Source organism: Talpa europaea, assembly GCF_964194135.1.
Source record: "Talpa europaea genome assembly, chromosome: 10".
Taxonomy (NCBI): Eukaryota; Metazoa; Chordata; class Mammalia; order Eulipotyphla; family Talpidae; genus Talpa; species Talpa europaea.
The window spans coordinates 54,834,527-54,854,144 of NC_140077.1; the positions used below are offsets into that span (position 1 = coordinate 54,834,527).

Consider the following 19,618-nt stretch of genomic DNA (forward strand, 5'->3'; position numbering starts at 1 on the left):
ATCTCTTTGTCCTTTTCTCTTTTCTGCCTTTTCTGAATTAGTTATTATTTAGATTCTATTTTATTTCCTTTATTGATTTATTAACTCTTCACGTTGCTCTTTTAAAAGTTATTGCATTAGTTTCCTATTGATGTAAAACAAACCAACACAAGTTCAGCATCTTAAAACAAGACATCTTAAAACAAGTTATCTTACTGTCCATGTGTCAGTATTTCAGCCAGTTTCCATGAGATAGGATTTTGCATTCTTCTCCAGGTATTAGAGGTTGCAATAAAAACATTAACTTTTGAGCAGTAGTCTTTTTGAGGTTTAATTAGGAAAGAATCTGTTTCCAACCTTATTGAGATCGTTGAGAATCCAGTCTCTAGTGATTGGTTCATTAGGGCCCTACCTTCTTACTAGTTATCTAGAGTGTATTTTTATGTCTAGATGCTTCCTACTATTCTTTGACACATTATTCCCACCAAAGACAGCTCCCACATCACAACACATACATATTTATTCATGTAGTTATCATTTTGGTGTCTTTCATTCCTTTGTATACTTTTAGATTTCATGTAATTTTCCTTTTGCCTGAAAGATTTATTTCAAATTTCTTATAGTTTGGATCTGCTAATGATAACTCCACAACTCTTTGCATGTCTAAAGGTGTCATTAGTTAATCTTTACTTTTGGAAGGTATGTTTTCTGTATATAGAAGTAAAGGGTGACATTTTGTTTGTATTCTAATAGTTGTTTGAAACTGTTGCTCCACTGTCATATTCTTTGCCTTGTTTCCAATGTGAAATTTACTATTAATCGGTACCTATTTTTGTTAATCTATAGGTAACATGCCACCACACAACCCACCCCAAGCTGCTTTTACAATTTTCTCTTATCAATGATTTTGAGCTATCTAATTATGGCTAGGTACAGTATTCTTCATGTTTCTTGTTACCTATAAGTTTAAACATATAAGTATGTGTATTTATAGTTTTTGTCAAACTGCAATTCTTTGTTCTTTTTTTTTTTTTTCTCCTCTCCCAGTGCCTCTCCTTCAGGGACTTGGTTACAAGCATATCAGGCTATCAAAAATTGGCCCATAGCTCACTGTTGATTTCTTCTTTTTATGTTTTAATTTTCTGTGATTCATGCTATTTTCCATGCCTTCAATTTCATTTATTGTTTATTATGCAAGGTTTACTCTTCTATTAATACCATCTAATTTCAACTATCACATTGCAGTTTTTGCCTCTAGAAATGTAATTTAGATCTTTATTATATATTTCATCTCTCTGATTAACTTTCTCAGAGCTCTATGATACCTATTTAGAGTATAAATTATTTTTTGTATAGAACTGTGCTAACTTACCCATAATCTAATTTTAGAACATTTTCCCACTAAAAGAAACACCATGTCCATCTGCAACCTCTTCCAAAACCCCCACCAGCTGCAATCACTGGGCAATCAGAAATCTATTTTCTATTGCTTTAGAGTTGCTTGAAAGCCAGACATTTCCTATAAATGGAATTATACAATTTGTCTGTGAGTTTTTCACTTAGCATAATGTTTTCAAGTTTCACCCATGTTTTAACATGTATTAATACCTCATCTCTTTTATTGCTGAAATATACTCTAGCAAATGGATGTAGATTTTGTTTTCCATTCACTAGCTGATGGGCAATTATGTTGTACCTTATTTCTGGACCTTGTAAACAGTGTTGCTGTGGGCATTTTTGTACAAATTTCCGTGTGCACATTTTCATTTCTCTTGGATATACACCCAGGAGTAAAACTGTGGTTCAATGATAACTCTGTTTAACATTTTGAGAAACTGCTAAAGTGCTTTCCAAAACACATGCACTATTTTACATTCCACTTCTGCCATATCCTTATCTTTTGCTATTTTTAATTATACCTTTGCTTATCTTAACATACGCAATATAGTTATAAAAGCTTTTTTAATGTCCTTGACTGTTGATTGCTACATTTATTTCTATTTTGATAAGTAAGTGATTTTTCTTCTCAGTATTGGTTTTCTTTTCCTCCTTTTTTGCAAGTTTGGTAGTTTTAATGAATGCCAGACATTGTAAAATGTACCTTACAGGTTGCTGGACTTTTTCGTATTTCTATAAATCTAACTTTGGTCCGGCATATGTTTTAAGCAACTTGTTAACTGTTTGATTCATTTGGGTCCTTTTTGAAGACGTTAGGTTGTACTAAAGCTGTAATATGTCTAGGCCTATTTAGTCCATGACCTGCCTGTACTCATTTAAGCCAAGGATTATTAAGTTCTTCATATTGATTAGTAGAAACATTCACTATTTCCGATCCTACGTGATCTCTGGGTATTTTTAACACCACTTTGTGGTAGTTTCCTCACACAGGAGAGCCTCAGTACTTAGCAGGAAACTCTTCAGAACTCCAACTTCCCTAAGAAACTCTCCATTTTCCTATACTTTGCAGAGAACATTACCTGCTTTGGGTCCCCAGAATTTCATCTCCATAATGTCAACGCTGGTACCCTGCTGGGATCTGCTTGGGAAGCGTCCCCCTGCACCACATTCTGGAAAATCTTTAAAGGCAGGCAGATTTTGTTGATCTTATTATCATCTGTTCCCTGTGTCTCCAGGATCATTGTTCTTCGTTACTGATGCTAAAAGTCTTAGAAAATAATCCAAGTGTTCTCTTTCTACAGCAGTGGGATTTTTAAAAATAAAGTTAATGATGAGACTTTCCCCTCAAGCCCAAAATCAAAGTAATGTTTTTCTCTCTTCCGCATAGAGGAAGCAACGCGTGCGCCCTGGGTAGAATTCAAACCCCACCTCCCGCCTCCCGCCTCCCGCCTCCAGCCCGCCCGCGGCATAATACGCAGGCGCGGAACTCCGGGTCGCCGGGCTACATCAGCCAAAACGCGCCTGCGCCAAAGAGCGGGGCGTGCCAACGCGCGTGTACGAGTCCGCCAATCAGAGCGCACTAAGTTCCTTGAGTCCCACCCACTACGTCATCAGCCAATCGCCTGCTCTGGCGCGCAGTCCTCTGTGGATCCAAAATGGATGGAAGAACTGGGTGAATGTAGAGTCGTAAGAGCGGCGTGGGCAAGAATGGAGGCGGTGGCGGAGACTAAGGCAGAGGCTGCAGCCAAAGAGTAAGTGTCTGTCGCCAGTTGGCATCCGGTCGCGGACCTGGGTACAACTTGCGGGTCCCCACGAACAATCGGTGCTCCTCGATCTGGTAAAACCTTTAAGGTCTGCCTTGTGATCCCTATTCCAGTTACCCAGTGTTAGGTTCCAGAGATGACTGTTGCCCTTGCCTAGTAGTAAGGCTTATGAGGAACTGCCCGACACTCTGCAGGTACACACACTCCCGGTGGGTGTGTCCGGAAGGAGACGGTTCTGTAACAGGGTGGTCCCAGGAAAGGGGGAGGTTCCCTGCCCCACCCAAGGGAGGGTGGAGCTGAGCAGGAGGAGGAGAAGCTGGAGAAGAGACTAAGGAAGGAAGCAGGATGGAGCCAGGAGACCTGGAGGAGGCGCATGGAGCCTAGAGACACGTAAAGAAACTGCGCTTCTCTTTTGGTCGTGGACTGGGTGACACAGATGTGGGTGAGACCTGTGGGGAGGTGACAATGGCAGCTTTTATCTTGATGTTGATTTTGCTCTTTTCCTTCGGGCTTGTCCGGTTGTTTGTGACCCTTTTCTGTGGGTCCCCACTGGAAGATGCTTTAGACTTGTAGCAGGCTTTGGGGCCTTGTTCTGGGCCGATCCCATATGGATGGACTTTTACCCACGAGGGGACGGGTAACTTTGGGTGCTTCATTTAGAAACTAGACTCTTTGCCTTACCTGTATTGTTTCCTAGTTTTATTAAAGATCCTTCCCATTAGTCTCATGTGTTTTGTGTTGATGCGCCAGATTGCAGAACCCATTTAGAATAGGCAGGTTTGCGGGGTTTGGGCTGCCCCTCTCCCTGTCCTATAACAGATTCATCCCTGTAAAGCCTCAGTGTTTCTTAGCGGGTGGCATTATTCCAACAGGAGATTGGCCACATCAGGAGACATTCGAGAAGGACCATTTCATTTTTTTGTGTTGCCTGCCCCAACACACACTACCAGTGAGTTAGTTTACTCCCAACCCTGACTCCTAATGTACTTCTCCTAACAAAGCGGATAGTCTGGATGGAGGCATCCTGTCTTGAGCTGCAACTCCAGCATTCTGAGACCCGCCTCCAATGCTAGTGCACTCTGCCCTGAGGGTTCTCCACTACTCATGAGAGTTTTACCCTTATTCTTTTCCTTTCCCTGTTTATTTTCCTGACGCCTTCAGATCTTGACTCACGGTTTCTCTTCTTTGAGACACTTCCTATTTAAAATTGCAGTTCTTTTCTTTTTCATATGGCTTATTTCCTTTGCCATGCTTACTTTTGCTCAGGGCACATATTATCTCCATGTGTCATCACACACACTATTCCTGGTTCCAGCGGGCCCTTCAGGTGCATGGGTAAGATATTGGCTAGGGAAGACTGTCAGCATTGATACACAAAATCCACGTATGTGCACGTGCATACAAGTTCTTCACTAGCACTTCAGGAGTCTACAGTTTACCCTGTTTCCTTGCTCCTCAGGGCCTTGGCAGAAGTGACAAATATCCTGGCACCTATAGGCCTGCAGGGGGAGGCAGAACTGCCCGCCCAGATCCTGGCTGAGTTTATTATGGTATGTGCTAAAAGGGAGCAGTCATTTCAGAAGCCAGAAACTGGCAGCATTGATAATGAGCAAACTGGAAAATAGCCGTGTGGGCCTATGTTGCAAGGAGATAAGGATGTTTCCTTCCTCTTCCCTCTCTGAACAGGATTCCCGAAAGAAAGACAAGCTGCTTTGCAGTCAGCTTCAGGTAGTAGACTTCCTACAAAACTTCTTGGCTCAGGAGTACACTCTCCAGGGTTCGGATCCCTTGGCTTCTGAAGATATAAGCCGTGAGTAGTCAGAGGACTGGAATAGGGGCTGCTCTGAATGGAGAAAGAAAGGGACATCATTCAGATCAGCTGTTTCACTAGTAGGAAAACTGAGGCCCCAGTGTTGCAGGCAGGCTGACCAACCTCATTTTTGTCCTCTTTCTTGGGCATTTATCTCAGGGCAGAAAGCAGTTGCAACCAAGGAACAATGGAAAGAGCTGAAGGCCACCTACCAAGAGCATGTGGAAGCCATCACAAGTGCCTTTACCCAGATCTTCCCCAAGGTAGAGGAGGCCCAAAGGAAGAAGGCACAGCTTGAAGAGGCCCTTGTACAGCTCCAGACCAAGGTGCACTGAGGGTGAGGGGTTGGAAGGGCAGACAGAGGAGGAAGGGAAAAGTGAGTATGCTAGATTGGGCCTTTTGGCAACTTCCTAAAGTCCAACCAAGAGAAACCACCCCTCCTTTTCTTGTTCCCTTTTGCTTACCTGCAGAAGCAAGTGACCATGGAGAAACTCAAAACAGCCCAAAAGCAGTGGAGGCTGGAACAGGTAGGCCCATCCCCATAGAAAAATATTTCTTCCTAACATCATGTCATTGTATGAGCTGAGTCCTCTGCTGGGAAAATCTTCATTTCATTTCCTCCTGTGAGGCGTTATGGTGTAGATGCCAATAGGGACTTGAATCTCAGCATCAGTGTTTACCACTGTGACCTTGGGCATTCATCTAACTTTCTGTGCCTTTCCTTTAAGCAATATTAGCACCTACCCTATAGAGTTGTCAAATGCTCAAGTCATTAGTATAACATGTTTAAAATACTACCTCTGCATAGCAAACTAAATAAGTGTCATCATCATCTTTGTGCCTCTTCCCCCCAAAATAACCTCCCTTTGAGTAGCTCATTCTGACCCTTTTTTTTGGTCCTACCTAAAGTAAGAAGGGTCCCTCTTTCCATCTGTGACTCTATTTCCTGACTTGGGTCTAGGCTAGAGATGTTTAAAGGAGTGACAAAGACCTCAGCATTGCATGAACCTTGTCTATATACTCCTGGCAGGAGAAACGTCTGCAGTGTCTGGCTGAGGTTTCTGCAGAAATAAGGGAGCGTCAGACAGGAACTCAGCAAGAACTTGAGCATCTATCTCAGGAACTTGAAACCCTGAAACAACAGGCAGCACAGGAGCATGACAAGCTACAGAGGTGAGTCTGGAAGCATGATCTGCGGATCCAGGATGGACCAGCTGAGATTTCTTCCCTTCATACTCACATCTTCCTTCCAGACACCAGACCTTCCTCCAGCTACTATACACCCTTCAGGGTGAGCTGTTGACTCCTGAAGCAGAGCTACCACAGGAACTGAATCTTCCTAACCATAAACCCCAGCAGCTGACCCAGCCCCTCGAGCACAACACTGGAGACAACATGGGGAGAAACACGGGTGTGTCCTCTAAGGTAAATGCAAGATGGGGCAGTTAGGGATGTGTAGAGAGAAACTAGGAGATAGGCCTCACCCACTGCCCATTCCTGTCTCTAAGGGCTACTGCCCACAACCTACTGGAGAGGCAGGCTCACCATGACTTCCTCAGGGATATAAACTTCAACCCAGACTCTAAATGTTCCCAAAGTGCAGGTATGGTGGGGGGGCCTATGACCTGTGTCTGTGCTCTACCACTCACGGAGGGGAGAAGGAGGTGGGAAGGAGCTGTGGGAATTTATCTTTTAGTTGAAATTTAGCACCTCTTTGCTATGTCTAGCTCCGTGCCTAGCCCGACCTGAGCTAACTCTTCATCTTCCCTAACACCCTGTTCCCACCCTCTGCAGGATGAACTATAAACTTCTGAACAAGTCCTGACTTCTGACAAATCCCAGGCTCTGCATTCTGTTGATTAAAAGCCCTGGAGCTTTCTCAGTTGCCTGTTTATCTGTTCATATGTTGCTGGGAACAGCCATACTCAGGCCAGCAGCATGACAGGGACTGAGAATGGTGTGAATAGAGTATGTTAAAAGGGTGAGTGGCCCTGGGGTTCCTTTTCCAAGTTGATGTGATGCAAACATTCTGAGTTTTTTCAGGGAGGAGGAGAACACTTTATACGAGGGTTAGATAGAGGAAGATAATATTAATCACTGATCCAAATGTTTGTTGAACTCCTATTTTGTGCCAGACCCGTTGCTGTGAACTATAGCTATAGTGATAGGCTTGTCTGACCAATCCCTGGCCATGTGGAACATAATGGGTATGAACAAGTCAACAGTTTAATAAGATGATTTCAAAGCAGTAATAGTAGTTTGATGAAAAACAATAGAGAATATAGATACTGCTTTCTGTTTGTATTGGCCTGCTGTGTTAGTATTTCTGTTTAAGTGTGTTTCTGCGTCTGTTGTTTTCCATCTCCATTCTTCTGTGTTTCTCTTGCTGAGTGTGAGGACAGTGAGAGCCACTGCTGTGTTTGTGAGAGATTGCATTCACTGATTGGTAGTGTGGGACCAGTTATCTAAGAGAGAAAGAGATTGGTGACAACTTTCAGAGTTAAAAGTTATTCTATATGATAAATGGACCTTCCTGTGTGAGAAAGACCTAGACATCTCTATGAGAAAGAGACATTGGCACCCTGTTTTTGGTGAGCAAGTTTCAAGAGACAATTGGTCCCAGTTCTATTTCAGACTGGAATGCCTTCTCTCCAGTGGAAATTGAAATCTCTGTGCACTCTCATGTTTCATTCTGCTTTTCTGAGATGTCACTAGTTTTCTTTCAAATTATTTTAAATGCAAAAGCCCTATTGTATGCAATAGAAAAAATATCAGAGGCCCTGCTCCACAACTGTAATCAGGGGAATTGGTGAGGATTGAAGCTATTTCTATTTCTGTAGGGAGCATAAAAATACCCAGAAAAGTCTTTCTCAATCCACCCATCCTAATCTTCCCACAAGGTCCTTGCTGTAGCCAGCCTTTCGGTAACCCAAATATCCAGTCCTGTCCCTCTTTCTCTTCCTTCTGAAGTGAGTTCCTTATCCCTTACAATTTGGTTTCTTTAAGCTGAAATTTTTGCAACACTCAGGAGAGAGCAAGACTATACTCGCCCTAGGAAAGGGGTATATACTAAGGGACACAGTTTAGGATGGTATGGAATTTCCTGGCCTTGCACACATGGTATCTGACAGAAAGTCAACAGGGACAGAGACTTTCAGCAGACTGGGAGTGAAGGATGATATCCTGAGACAATCCAACCCAGAGGATAAGGGAGGAGATTGAGCAAGTCTGCAGTAACTGGGTCTACAAAATTGCTAGAAATCATGTTTCATTCAAGGATCCTGGGATGAGGCTGGCCATTTGGGAAAAGAGACTTGAGTATCTGTTCATTTCAAATCCCCGGAATCGCCTACATGGATGGAACCGTTAGTAGCTAAAAACATCTTAATGACAAGCTCAGGAATTGGGACTTACAAAAATGTTCAGATAGAAACTGGATTTCAGCCTCCAGCTGTTTTTCAGCTCTCACCTACATTTCCCTAAAGACTATCTCAATTCACTAATAATTGCACAAGGTAAATGCATGCAAAGAGGGAATCTACTCCTAGGAAATTGTGACCTCATACATGAAAACTAAGTCAACAGTGATTGCTGAACAGGCCTCACTGCCTGCCAGTTTCTCTTCCTCTTTCCATCCAAAGGAGAGTAGAGAGGAGTAGGGACTGACCAATGAATCAGCAGCTTATAATCTTTTTTTTTAATCCTTTTAATATCTGTAGCCTGTTTTTGGACAACTTAATGTTATATTCCTGATATCTTTTTGTGTGTGCCTTAGTCTAATTTTTTCCTTGATCCATCTTTTCAAGTGTCCATTCTTTTTCTAAGGTTGGCTTTTATGATCTGCTCTTATGTTCTGCTTTGTTGATTTGCACTCATATCTTGATCATTTCCTGTCTTCTGTTTTTAGGTAGAGAAAGTGTACATTGTGGGTAAACTCTTTGTTTTTATCTGATGATGAACATATATTTGGATCTTTGTTCTCTGAAATAAACATTTCTTCTGACTTCCTGTCATTCAATTCATATTTCTGTTACAAGTATTTATTTGATTAATGAGTTTCTTAGAAAAATAGTTCTGGATTTTTCTGCTCTGGGAGGATGATCTTTCTAAGTTTATTCTAATTTAGTTAAAGAATATCATGTGTATAATTGAAATTTGGGGAGGAAAGTGTTTTTTTATAATGCTTCATGCAGATTTGAAAATAACATGTTTCAGAATTTTGTAATGTTTTCTATATATTAGATTATGCTAGTTTTTTTTAATTTCATTATTTTGTTTTCTGAATTTCTCCTGAGAAGAATATATTCAAGCCTGAAAATATGGTGAATTTGTTTATTTATAATTTGGTTTGATTTTGCCTTACCTGCTCTGCAGCTACTTTATAAGATACATGCAAATTTCCATTTGATCTTTCTTCTAAACTAAACTTTTACTAGTGTGTAGTAAAGGGGTTTTTAGCCTTGAAATCTAATAGATTTAATATGGTAGATGTTTCCTACAGACTTTTGAGTTTAACCTTATGTTTATTTCTTGTATACCATATTAAAGAGCATTTTTTAAAATGCAGATTCATGATCTTTGCCTTTAAGCTTTTGTGTCAGTTTTTCATTCCCTCTCCCCTTTTTATTCCTTTCTTGCCTTTTGATGATGACTAAAGTGCTAAAATGACTAACTTTATTCCAGCTCCATGTTACTATTTTCAGCATGAGAAAGAAATAAAGAGAAAAGTAGAGAAATGGCAAACACAGAGGAGAAATTTAATTATTAAATATGTAATGTTTACATGAATATATATACACAATACACACATGCCCATTAAAGTTAGCAGGAAGATTAGATGGAGTAAATTACAAAGTCTGCATAACTCATATTAGACTTTTTTGTTCAAATACAGAGCCATTTGTTCTTCAAATTCCTCTTTATAAAACATACTTTTTTAAATAATAATTTATTCTTTTAATTGTGGTACCAGTATTTTCTCCGTTAAGTATCACCACTATATAGTACCTGCCACCAAATCACCCAGCGACCACCACCATAGTCCATTGTGCGCTCTTCCCTCTTTGTTCCTGCATATGTCCCACGCCTTCAACTGTTTGAATGCTTCAGTTCTATAGTCAGTTTTCAAGGGTTAGCTTTTAAGCTTGTTTTTCTCAGGTTCTTAGTTTGGTTTCTGAATATTCTACTTATTAGTGTAAACATCTGGTATTATCTTTCTCCTTCTGACTTATTCCACTTAACATTATCTCTTCCAACTCCACCCGTGTTGCTGCAAGTCTCATGAGTTTATCTTTTTTGATTGCTGAGTAGTATTCCAATACCTGTGTATATATACCACATCTTCATAATCCATTCATCTGTTCTTGAGAACTTAGGCTCTTTTCATATCCTTGCTATTCTAACCAGTGCTGCAGTGAATATGGGAATGCAAATTTCCTTTCAAATTAGTGTTTTTATGTTCTTTGGGTGGATACCTAGGGGTAAAATAGCTGAGTCATATGACAGGTCTATTTGTAGTCTTTTGAGAAACCTCCCTACTGTTTTCCATAGGGGTTGGAGGAGTTTACATTCCCAGCAATGGTGTATCTTTGTATTATTAATGAACATAATTGTCATGTTTCAAAGGAACAAAGCAACTTTAAAGTATTTAGTAATTGTTCATTGGATCACATTTAGGGAAAATTTCCCAAGAGCTCATTTTTAGATAAGGGAAATTATAAGAAGGGCAGCTGTGTTCCAAACATAAATTCTAAATTAACAGATAAAGACAATCCAAGTTTCAATTTAGGATAGGAAGGAAAAATATGTGAATAATTCTAAACAAAAAAATAATATTTATCATTGTTAAGTACTAAGAGTAGAATGTTTGGCAGCACCAAGGAGAATTATATATACTAGACAGAAAGAACATTATGAGGAAAGGAAAGGAAGTGAGAGACTGGCATTTTCAGGATTGCATGTGGTCAAGCAGAGCTTGGAGCATAGGGTATAAGGGAGGAAATGGGAGTAGTGAATTACGAAAGCCTTTTACCCTTACCCAAATTGCTATAGTCAGCTTTTACCCAGAAGCCACGGAAACCTATTACAGTTTTCTTTAGTAACAAATCTTAAGTACATTTTAATATATTGAAAAGAAGTCATATAATTGGTACCTACATTGATGAGTCTAGGCAGAATGCACATTAGTAAGCAGCACTAATGCTTCCATTTTCCTGAGGTAAAAACATCTCCCTGAGTAGCCATTGCTTATTATTGGGACTTGTTTTAATGACAGTAACTAAACATCTGGAATCCATTTGAGTAATTGTATATACTAACATAGCATTAGAGTGACACCAGAATGGACTCTCTATATTTTAGTATGCTGCTACTAAAAAATAAGTAGAATACAATGATCATAATTATGAACAGCTGCATATTATACCCGCCAAAAATAATCTGAAGCAGTTCACTGACACTAATATCCCTGGATGGTGACAGTTACCAATCAGAACATGTACTTATCAACTGGAAACTGAACCACCTAGCCTATGGCTCAGAGCTCTTTGGTCTGGTCACTGAAGGCTGATGACTTTAAGAACATTGGAATGCATTTTCAGCAATGCAAACAAAATGACTGTACCTGAGTAATATTCTTACCAAGATTTTAGGGACTTACTTGAAATTAGGAGAGAAAAATCTCAACCATAATAAAAGAAATGTTAAAGAATAGTAATCTACGCATATTTCAAGAGGAATGTTTTCTAAACAATACTGAGTATCATAGAAACTTTAATTTTAAAAATCACATTGAAAAGTATTCAGAGATTACAGGAATTCAAGACAAGCTTAATATTAGGTGCCTGTGTCTCTCTTGGCACTAGCTACAGGCTATTTTAAATAATTTTAAAAAGATTAGATAAGTCTTATTTGATTAAAAAATTAGGTTGATATCTTAAGAAGAGGTCTTCTATTTTAGCCCCTCCACCTCCACATCTACTCCCATTTTAGGAATTTTCAGGAACTAATCCACTAAATTTAATTCTGGTATGGTGGTTGTGGCGGTGGTGAACTGAAAAAATACATAATAAAACAGTCAGGTACTTCTAATAATCGTTTCTTGCATATCTTTTGTATAATACAAAAACTAAAGGTATGGGATTCCATGTGCCTTGAGGCAAAACTTGTTTATATATCTAAATTTCTAAAATAATGATTTGGATATTGCCTTATAGTTTATATATCTCTAGAAACTTAATTCCCAATAACCAAGATGTGATTTAAGGGAAATATTGTTATTAGATAACTCTTCCATAACATATTTTCTGTTAGAAATGTTATAATATTTACTTTTAGTTTAGAAATTTAGTTTGTAAATATTACTAGTGAGTTTTTTCTAGCTAGTTGTCTTGAGGATCACATTTTTAAAAATACATGTACCTTTACATATATTCTAAACTGTAGAGTAAGGCAGTATTCTCCCTTTGTAAAGAATAAATCATTTATTTTGCGTTATTTTTTAAGGAGTTATTTATTTCAATTATGAAGACACCTGGAAGCTGCAGGAAACTCATCTCACTTTGTTTCAGTAGTGATTACTATCAACTGTTAGCTATTTTTTACCTGAGTATCTTGTTTATTTGTAAAGAAGCTTAATGACAACTGGTTCATTTTTCAGAATGAAAATGTATTAGCAGCAGAGTTCACATTTAGCTCTAGCTAAGAATTCAATAGACATTTCCTTCTTGGATTTAGTCTTGGTCTGACAATATTAAGGGTTTGTGATGAGAACAGTACAGTTGTTCCATTCCATCTCAATTAAAATCTAAGCGTTCCTTATAATTATATGAAAATACATATAATGCATATAAAATACAGAACAATTGAAAATCTAATAACTTTCTCCAGCCATTACAGTCTTCACTAAACTACATATGCTTGGCAGAACTCTGGATAGAGAACATTCATCCTTGTAATAACCCTCCGGAAGTTTCTGTAAACTTTTATACTTTATTCTTCAGTCACTTCATTTGCCATTTCTTTTACCCCTTGAAGCATTTTGTATTAATATGCAGTTTCCTTCTGCACTGATCAAATATTCTATTGGTTTCACTCTTGTGTTATTACATAAGAAGTCAGACAATATTGTTCAGATTTTGTTGTGCATCAAACAAATTACATCTGGAAAACAAAGAAAACTAAAACTACTGATTCTTATTTGTTCAACTTATGTTATCCTAAGTCTATCTTCCATAAAAATAGCCCTGTGAAGGCAATAAGAGGCTCTTTGAAACTTATATTTCCCATCTTGAAATTATTCTTTAAATAATCACTTGTAAAATTTATGAACTGAGAGGATGAAGACCCAAAGAGAAGCAAGTTAAATGCTAATGGTATAATCGTTACACAATTCAAGTATCCTTTGATCACAAATATCTTTGACTATCGATAGCAATGTGTTTTATAATTTGAGTTTAATGACCAGTTGCTGCAATATTATGTAGCAAATTCTGATTGGCTTTGATCCCTGTGGGTGTAAATTGTTTTTATAAGAGTTATCACCAAGTGCCATTCTAAGCTCTCTCTTGCATAATAAATATCACTTGTCTATCGTGGCTCTTCTGATGGTCATAAATGTGATGGACCGCTTCTTCCCACTCCCTCTCCCACATTCCCCCTCCCATAATACCCCATTCAGCCAGAACTGGTTGATAAGACACTTAAAATATTTTTGCTCCACCTTTTAAAATCAACTTGATATAAATATACCGCAGAAATATGTGAAGTGGGTGGTTTAACTTCACATGAGGTAGACTACGTCAAGGGAATATCTTGGAAATAGTGAGCTGTGAAACAGGCCTTTGTAAAATGTATGTTTTGCCAAGGAAATGTAGAGTAAATTAAAGCAAAATGAGAAAAACTTCAGAAAATAGGAATTTTTCAAAAAAGTAAATAGTAAAATGTTTGATAGAAGGATGTATGGGGTGGTTGTTTAATGGGACAGAATAGTGATTGGATTTTAGTTAGCAGTTAGTTGGACAAAATATGGTAAGTTATGTTTTTAGAAGTTTGAAGTTCAGAGACATAAACAAGTAGACATTGGAACACTCACATAACTGGAAAGCAATGGAACTGGCAAGATAAATATATAATTTTGCTTTGTTCTCATGAAAAACTCAGAGAATGAAAATGTTTATGTAGAGATAAATTGTCCAAATTACTGGTTGTCACCAAACTCACACAGCTATGTGCTTCATACCTTCTTTTGGAATTAGGTGTAGTCATGTAATTGAAAGCCAGAAAGATGTGGATAGCAATGATAGAAATGATAGCCTGACTTGTGAGCTCTCCCTCACACTACCTTGCTTCCACAGTCTACTAGCTAAATGGAGAAAAGACAAGATCATCAGGATGGTAGAGACAGAAAATAGAGGAAACCTGGGGAACCTGAAACCTGGGGAACCTGAATCTTTATCATTTGGAAGAAGGTAGCCTGTGGAAGGATGACTTGGTTCACTCTGTAAGCAAAAAAAAAAAAAAAACAAAAACAAAAAAACCACACACATTGCATTATATGAAGCCACTGAAAGATTAAGGTGGTTGTGTCAGATACCTTAAGCCAGGGCTTAATTTTGTTTCACCCATATCAATATTTCAAGCAAATGCCTTTCACCTTTGCTGATAATAAGCATTTGTTGCACCAAAAAAAACCAACCAAAGACCTTGTGGAGGATCTTCATCTAAAATATATATATGTCGGCTACAAACAGAATTTGGGTCAAAAGTAGAGATACTGGTTTGATTAAATTCTCCATTTCTTACACCGAAGATGTAAAAATGTTACTGTATAGTGCGTCACTCTTCCTTCAATATCATTCTGTGCTTAAATCTTGACCATACCTGATTTGAAGAAACAATTGCTGCACTGTTTATAGATTAAAATATACAGTTCCTTATAAAATACCTTTGTGTTTTTGAAAACAAAAGTTTGTCATTTTACCTCACGCTTAGAAAGATGTGCAAAGTATAGACCCTTTTAACATGAGGGTCTTTTTTTTTTTCCCCCTTAAAGACTTATTTATTTATGCATACAAGAACTGGGATGTAGGCAGAGGTGTGGGCAGGGGGCGGGGGGTGGTGAAAGGATTCACCAGTCAGAGTGGGGAGCAGAACAGGCAGATGTAATGAAATACACTGCTGAAGGGAGCAGTGGGCAAGACAGGGAGATCAAACTCAGGTCATTGTGGCAGATGATAGCTTGATAGTGCTGAGACTTGATCCCTGTGCCACCAAGGAGGCCTTCAACATAGGTTTTGAAGTGACTATTAAGTTCTCCCTGTGCTGATCCTTATTGCCATTGTGTTTAACCAGACGAAAGTTTTGTTTGATAGGTTTTAAATAATGTTCACCTTCAATGTGTGAATTAGGGGAACTACTGTGTCTTTTCTGAGTTTGAAATAGTTTAATCTTGTATGTTTGGGAAATAAACATCTTGTTTACTGAGCTGCTGCATTTTCTCTTCTGGGGATCATTTAATTATGCATATATCAATATTTGTGCTCCCCCTTTTTACTTCTGATACCACTTGCAATACTTTTCTCTTATACCTTACTGCAGCTTGAAGAATCTATGAGATAATGAATGACTCCCAATTATAAACAGTTCTCAAAATTTCTTTTCAAAAGTACTTGCAGCATCATAATTCAGTATTACTATTTTGGATCCAGGTGCTCTCTAAGATTTCATGGTTTTTTTTGTGCCTCTCTTGGCACGAGGGGTTAAGTTCTATCCCCAGCCAGGTAGCTAACCCACAAGGTACAGCAGACCTCTCCTGTCTGGCCTGCTGCTCCCTTCAGCAGTGTATTTTAGTCGATCTGCCTGTTCTCCCCACTTTGTCTTTGAATATTCTCACCCACTGTACCTCTGACCTACACCCTAGCTCTTGTATGCATAAATAAATAAATCTTAAAAAAGAAAGATTTTCATGTTTTAATGGAAAGTTTGTTTTGAAAGATAACAATGATTTCCTTTTATTTGCTTTCTAATTTTCAGAAGTCACTTGTCATTTTTGCAATTTAATATTTATATCTACTCTCACCCCTCCCACTCCCTCCATTCAACACATGAATATGAGAGCTGCGTAGCATGGTGAGCTTTGGGGATACACATTTTTCCTCTTTTTTTTAGCTTGTTGGTCTTGAGCACTGTTTGAAATAGCTTTTAGTATCTTTTTTAATTGGATGAAGTAATAAATCTCAAATGTCATCTTTATCTTAAAAGTATAATTAATATAAGTGAAAATGATAATTTTCAGCATTATATATTTTGGTGTAATTTCCGAATATTACAAGATAACTGAGTTGCCATAACACACTTGTTAGATTTGCAAACACTGGAAAATCTAAGAGATGTTTTGATTGAATCTGTTCCTACTTGTTACTTTCTCATTTCTATTATATCTTTAATTGCTTTGTAAAAATCTGATGGGGTAGATATTTATCAGCAATTAGAAGTTGTCATATGAACAGTAAAACTATTACAACTTTATAATAAAAACATAAAATATCTTTTCAATACTGTGACAAAATTAAAAAAAATGTACTTATCACAACTGTTTTTGACATATCTCATAACAAAGCCAAGATTTGCTCCTCTGTGTATCAGCCCCCTGAACATGCATGCTACCTGCCACTAATAACATTTTATGGAATATGCTGTTAACATTTCTATTTTAGTGCTACACTCTCATCTTTATTTTTGTGTTTACTACAAATGCAGAGCCTATAACATGGCGGATAACTGGGATGTTATTTCTTTGCAGTATGTGATAAGACCTGTTCTCCTTACAACATTTGAACCTTCTGTCCCCCTGACATAGTCTGAATCCATCATAATGAATTGGGGTAGGTGAGCCTTCAAGGAAATTTCCAACTCAATGAAGTAGACTTCTTCCACAGTAGAATGTAATATTTTCAAATTTATAGATGTTACAATTTTATTTCACTGTGCAAAAAACAAAATTATCATATTAAATTTTTGAAGTATATAAATCAGTAACTTTAAGTGCATTCCCATTGCTGTACAACCATCACCACCATCCATCTAAACAAATGGTTCTTCTTCCCAAATGTAAACCCCAATGTCTGTTCATTTGTGACTAGCTTATTTCTGTTAGCATAATGTTTTCAAAGTTCCTGTTGTAGTATATGACAGAATTTTCTCAGTTAAGTCTGGATAATATTCCATCAGATGGATACACATTTTTTTTTAATCTATTACCCTATCAATTAACATTTAGGTTGCTTCATCTTTTGGCTATTATGAATAGTGATGCTATGAACATGGGTATATAAATACCCATATGTGTCCTTGCATTTTATTTTTTTGAGTATATGCCAAGAATTAAAACTGCAAGATACTGTGGTAATTTTCTGTTTAATTTTTGAGGAAATCACCATACCATTTTCCACAGTGGCCACACCATTTTACCTTCCCATCAACAGTGTATATAGGACTGACCATTTTCCATGTCCTTGCCAAAACTTATAATTTCTTGTCTTGTTGATAATGACCATTCTAATAGGTGTAAGATATGTTGTCTCATGGTTTTGATTTGCATTTCCCTGATAATTGGTGATGGTGAACATTTTTTCATGTACCTGTATTTCATCTGTAAATGAAATGTATATGTTCAGTATATGTTCAGTAAAAAAATGTATATGTTCAGTAAAAAAAAAATGTTCATTCACAACTTCTACCCATTTTTTAATCAGAGTGGGTTTTTTTGTATTTTTTTAATTTTTTTTTACTGTTGAGATATGAATTATATATGTTTTGGATCTTAATGCTTTATTAAATAAATGATTTGGCAGTAGTTTTTTTCTCTTCTATAGGTGACCTTTTTATATTAATAATGGTTTCTTCACTATGAAGGAGCCTTTAGTTTATCTAGTCCATTTGTTTCTGCTTTTGTTGCCTTGATTTTGGAGTAATATCCACCAAAATCACTAGGACTGATATCACATAGCCTTATGCCCATGTCTTTTTCTAGAGGTATTTGATTTTAGGTCTTAAATTCAAGTTTTTAACCCATTTTGAGTTATTTTTTCTGTAGCGTAAAATATAGTAGTTCAGTTTCATTCTTTTGCTCTGCCTATCCAGTTTTCACACCACCATTTGTTGAAGTGACTATTCTTTCCCCATTATACATTCTTTGTTCCTTTATAATAAATTAATTATTATGCATGTGTGCATATATTTCTATAGTCCCTATTCTGTTCCATTGATGCATATGTCTGTTCTTATTCCAATATCATGCTGTTTTGAATAGTATAGCTTTGTAATATGGTTAGAAGATAGGAAGCTTGATGCCTCCAACATTGTTCTTCCTCTGAATTGCTTTGGTGATTCTGACCTTTTGTGGTTCCTTACAAATTTTAGATTTGTTTGCTCTATGTGAAAAATTCACTTGGAATTTTGATAAAGATTACATTAAATCTGTAGATTTCTTTGGGCTGCATAGGAATTTTATTTATTTTTTTAAATAATAAATTTTATTTTTATATTCCCCCATACAATTGCAAACCCCCCATTCTGACCCCAATCCCTCCCCTCCTGCCCCCCCCCCCAAAAGTGTCTCTGGTTCATAGTTTTTTGTTGATTTTGATTTTCACTTTCTTATAGTTATTCATTTTCCTGGTCCCTTATTTAAGTTTTCTAGATTCCTGCTATGAGTGAGACCATCCGGTATTTTTCTTTTTCTTTTTGGTTTATTTCGCTGAGCATGATCCCTTCCAGCGCCATCTATGTTCCTGCAAATTGCATGTGTTTATCTTTATTGAATGCTGAGTAATATTCCATGGTATATATGTACCACATCTTCTTGATCCAGTCATCTATTTTTGGGCATTTGGGCTATTTCCAAAGCTTAGCTATTGTAAATACTGCTGCTATAAACATAGGGGTGCAGGTGCTCTTTGGAATTGATGTTTCTGTGTCCTTTGGGTAAATACCTAGGAGTGGAATTGCTGGATCATATGGAAGCTCTATGTTTAGTAGGTCCAGAAATCTCCACACAGCTCTCCAGAGTGGTTGGACCAGTTTGCACTCCCACCAACAGTGTAGAAGAGTTCCTTTTTCTCCACAACCTCGCCAAAATTTGCTGTTGCTAGTTTTTTTAATATGTGCCATTCTCACTGGTGTAAGATGGTATCCATGGTAGTTTTGATTTGCATTTCCCTGATGACAAGTGATGTTGAACATTTTTTCATATGTCTGTTGGCCATTTGCATTTCCACTTCAGAGAAGTTTCTTTTTAGCTCTTCTGCCCATTTTTTGACTGGATTATTTTCTTTGTTGTTGCTGAGTCTCATCAGCTCTTTGCAGATTTTTGTGATCAGTCCTTTATCATTAGTGTTGTGTGCAAAAATGTTCTCCCAGTTGGTGGGGTTTCTCTTTGTTTTTGTTATTGTCTCTTTTGCTGTGCAGAAGCTCTTTAATTTGATGTTGTCCCAGCTGTTTATCTTTGCCTTCACTATCACTGCTTTGGGTGATGTGTCTGTAAAGATGTCTTTGATATGCAAATCACGTAGTGTTTCGCCTATATTTCCTTCTATGTATTGTATGGTTTCAGGTCTTATGTCTAGTTCTTTAATCCATTTTGAGTTGATTTTTGTGTATGGTGTGAGGT

General features: G+C 37.7%; 1 protein-coding gene across 1 annotated transcript; it reads left to right on the forward strand.

The window, feature by feature from the left end:
* Positions 1-3,084: 3,084 nt before the first annotated feature.
* Positions 3,085-8,902, forward strand: ZWINT (ZW10 interacting kinetochore protein; the record flags this gene model as incomplete). Its single annotated transcript, XM_084245457.1, has 8 exons — positions 3,085-3,128; positions 4,600-4,690; positions 4,827-4,950; positions 5,110-5,276; positions 5,421-5,477; positions 5,981-6,123; positions 6,204-6,375; positions 8,858-8,902. The coding sequence occupies 8 exons, from the start codon at positions 3,085-3,087 to the stop codon at positions 8,900-8,902; spliced, it is 843 nt and encodes a 280-aa protein (XP_084101583.1).
* Between the last annotated feature and the right edge of the window lie 10,716 nt (positions 8,903-19,618).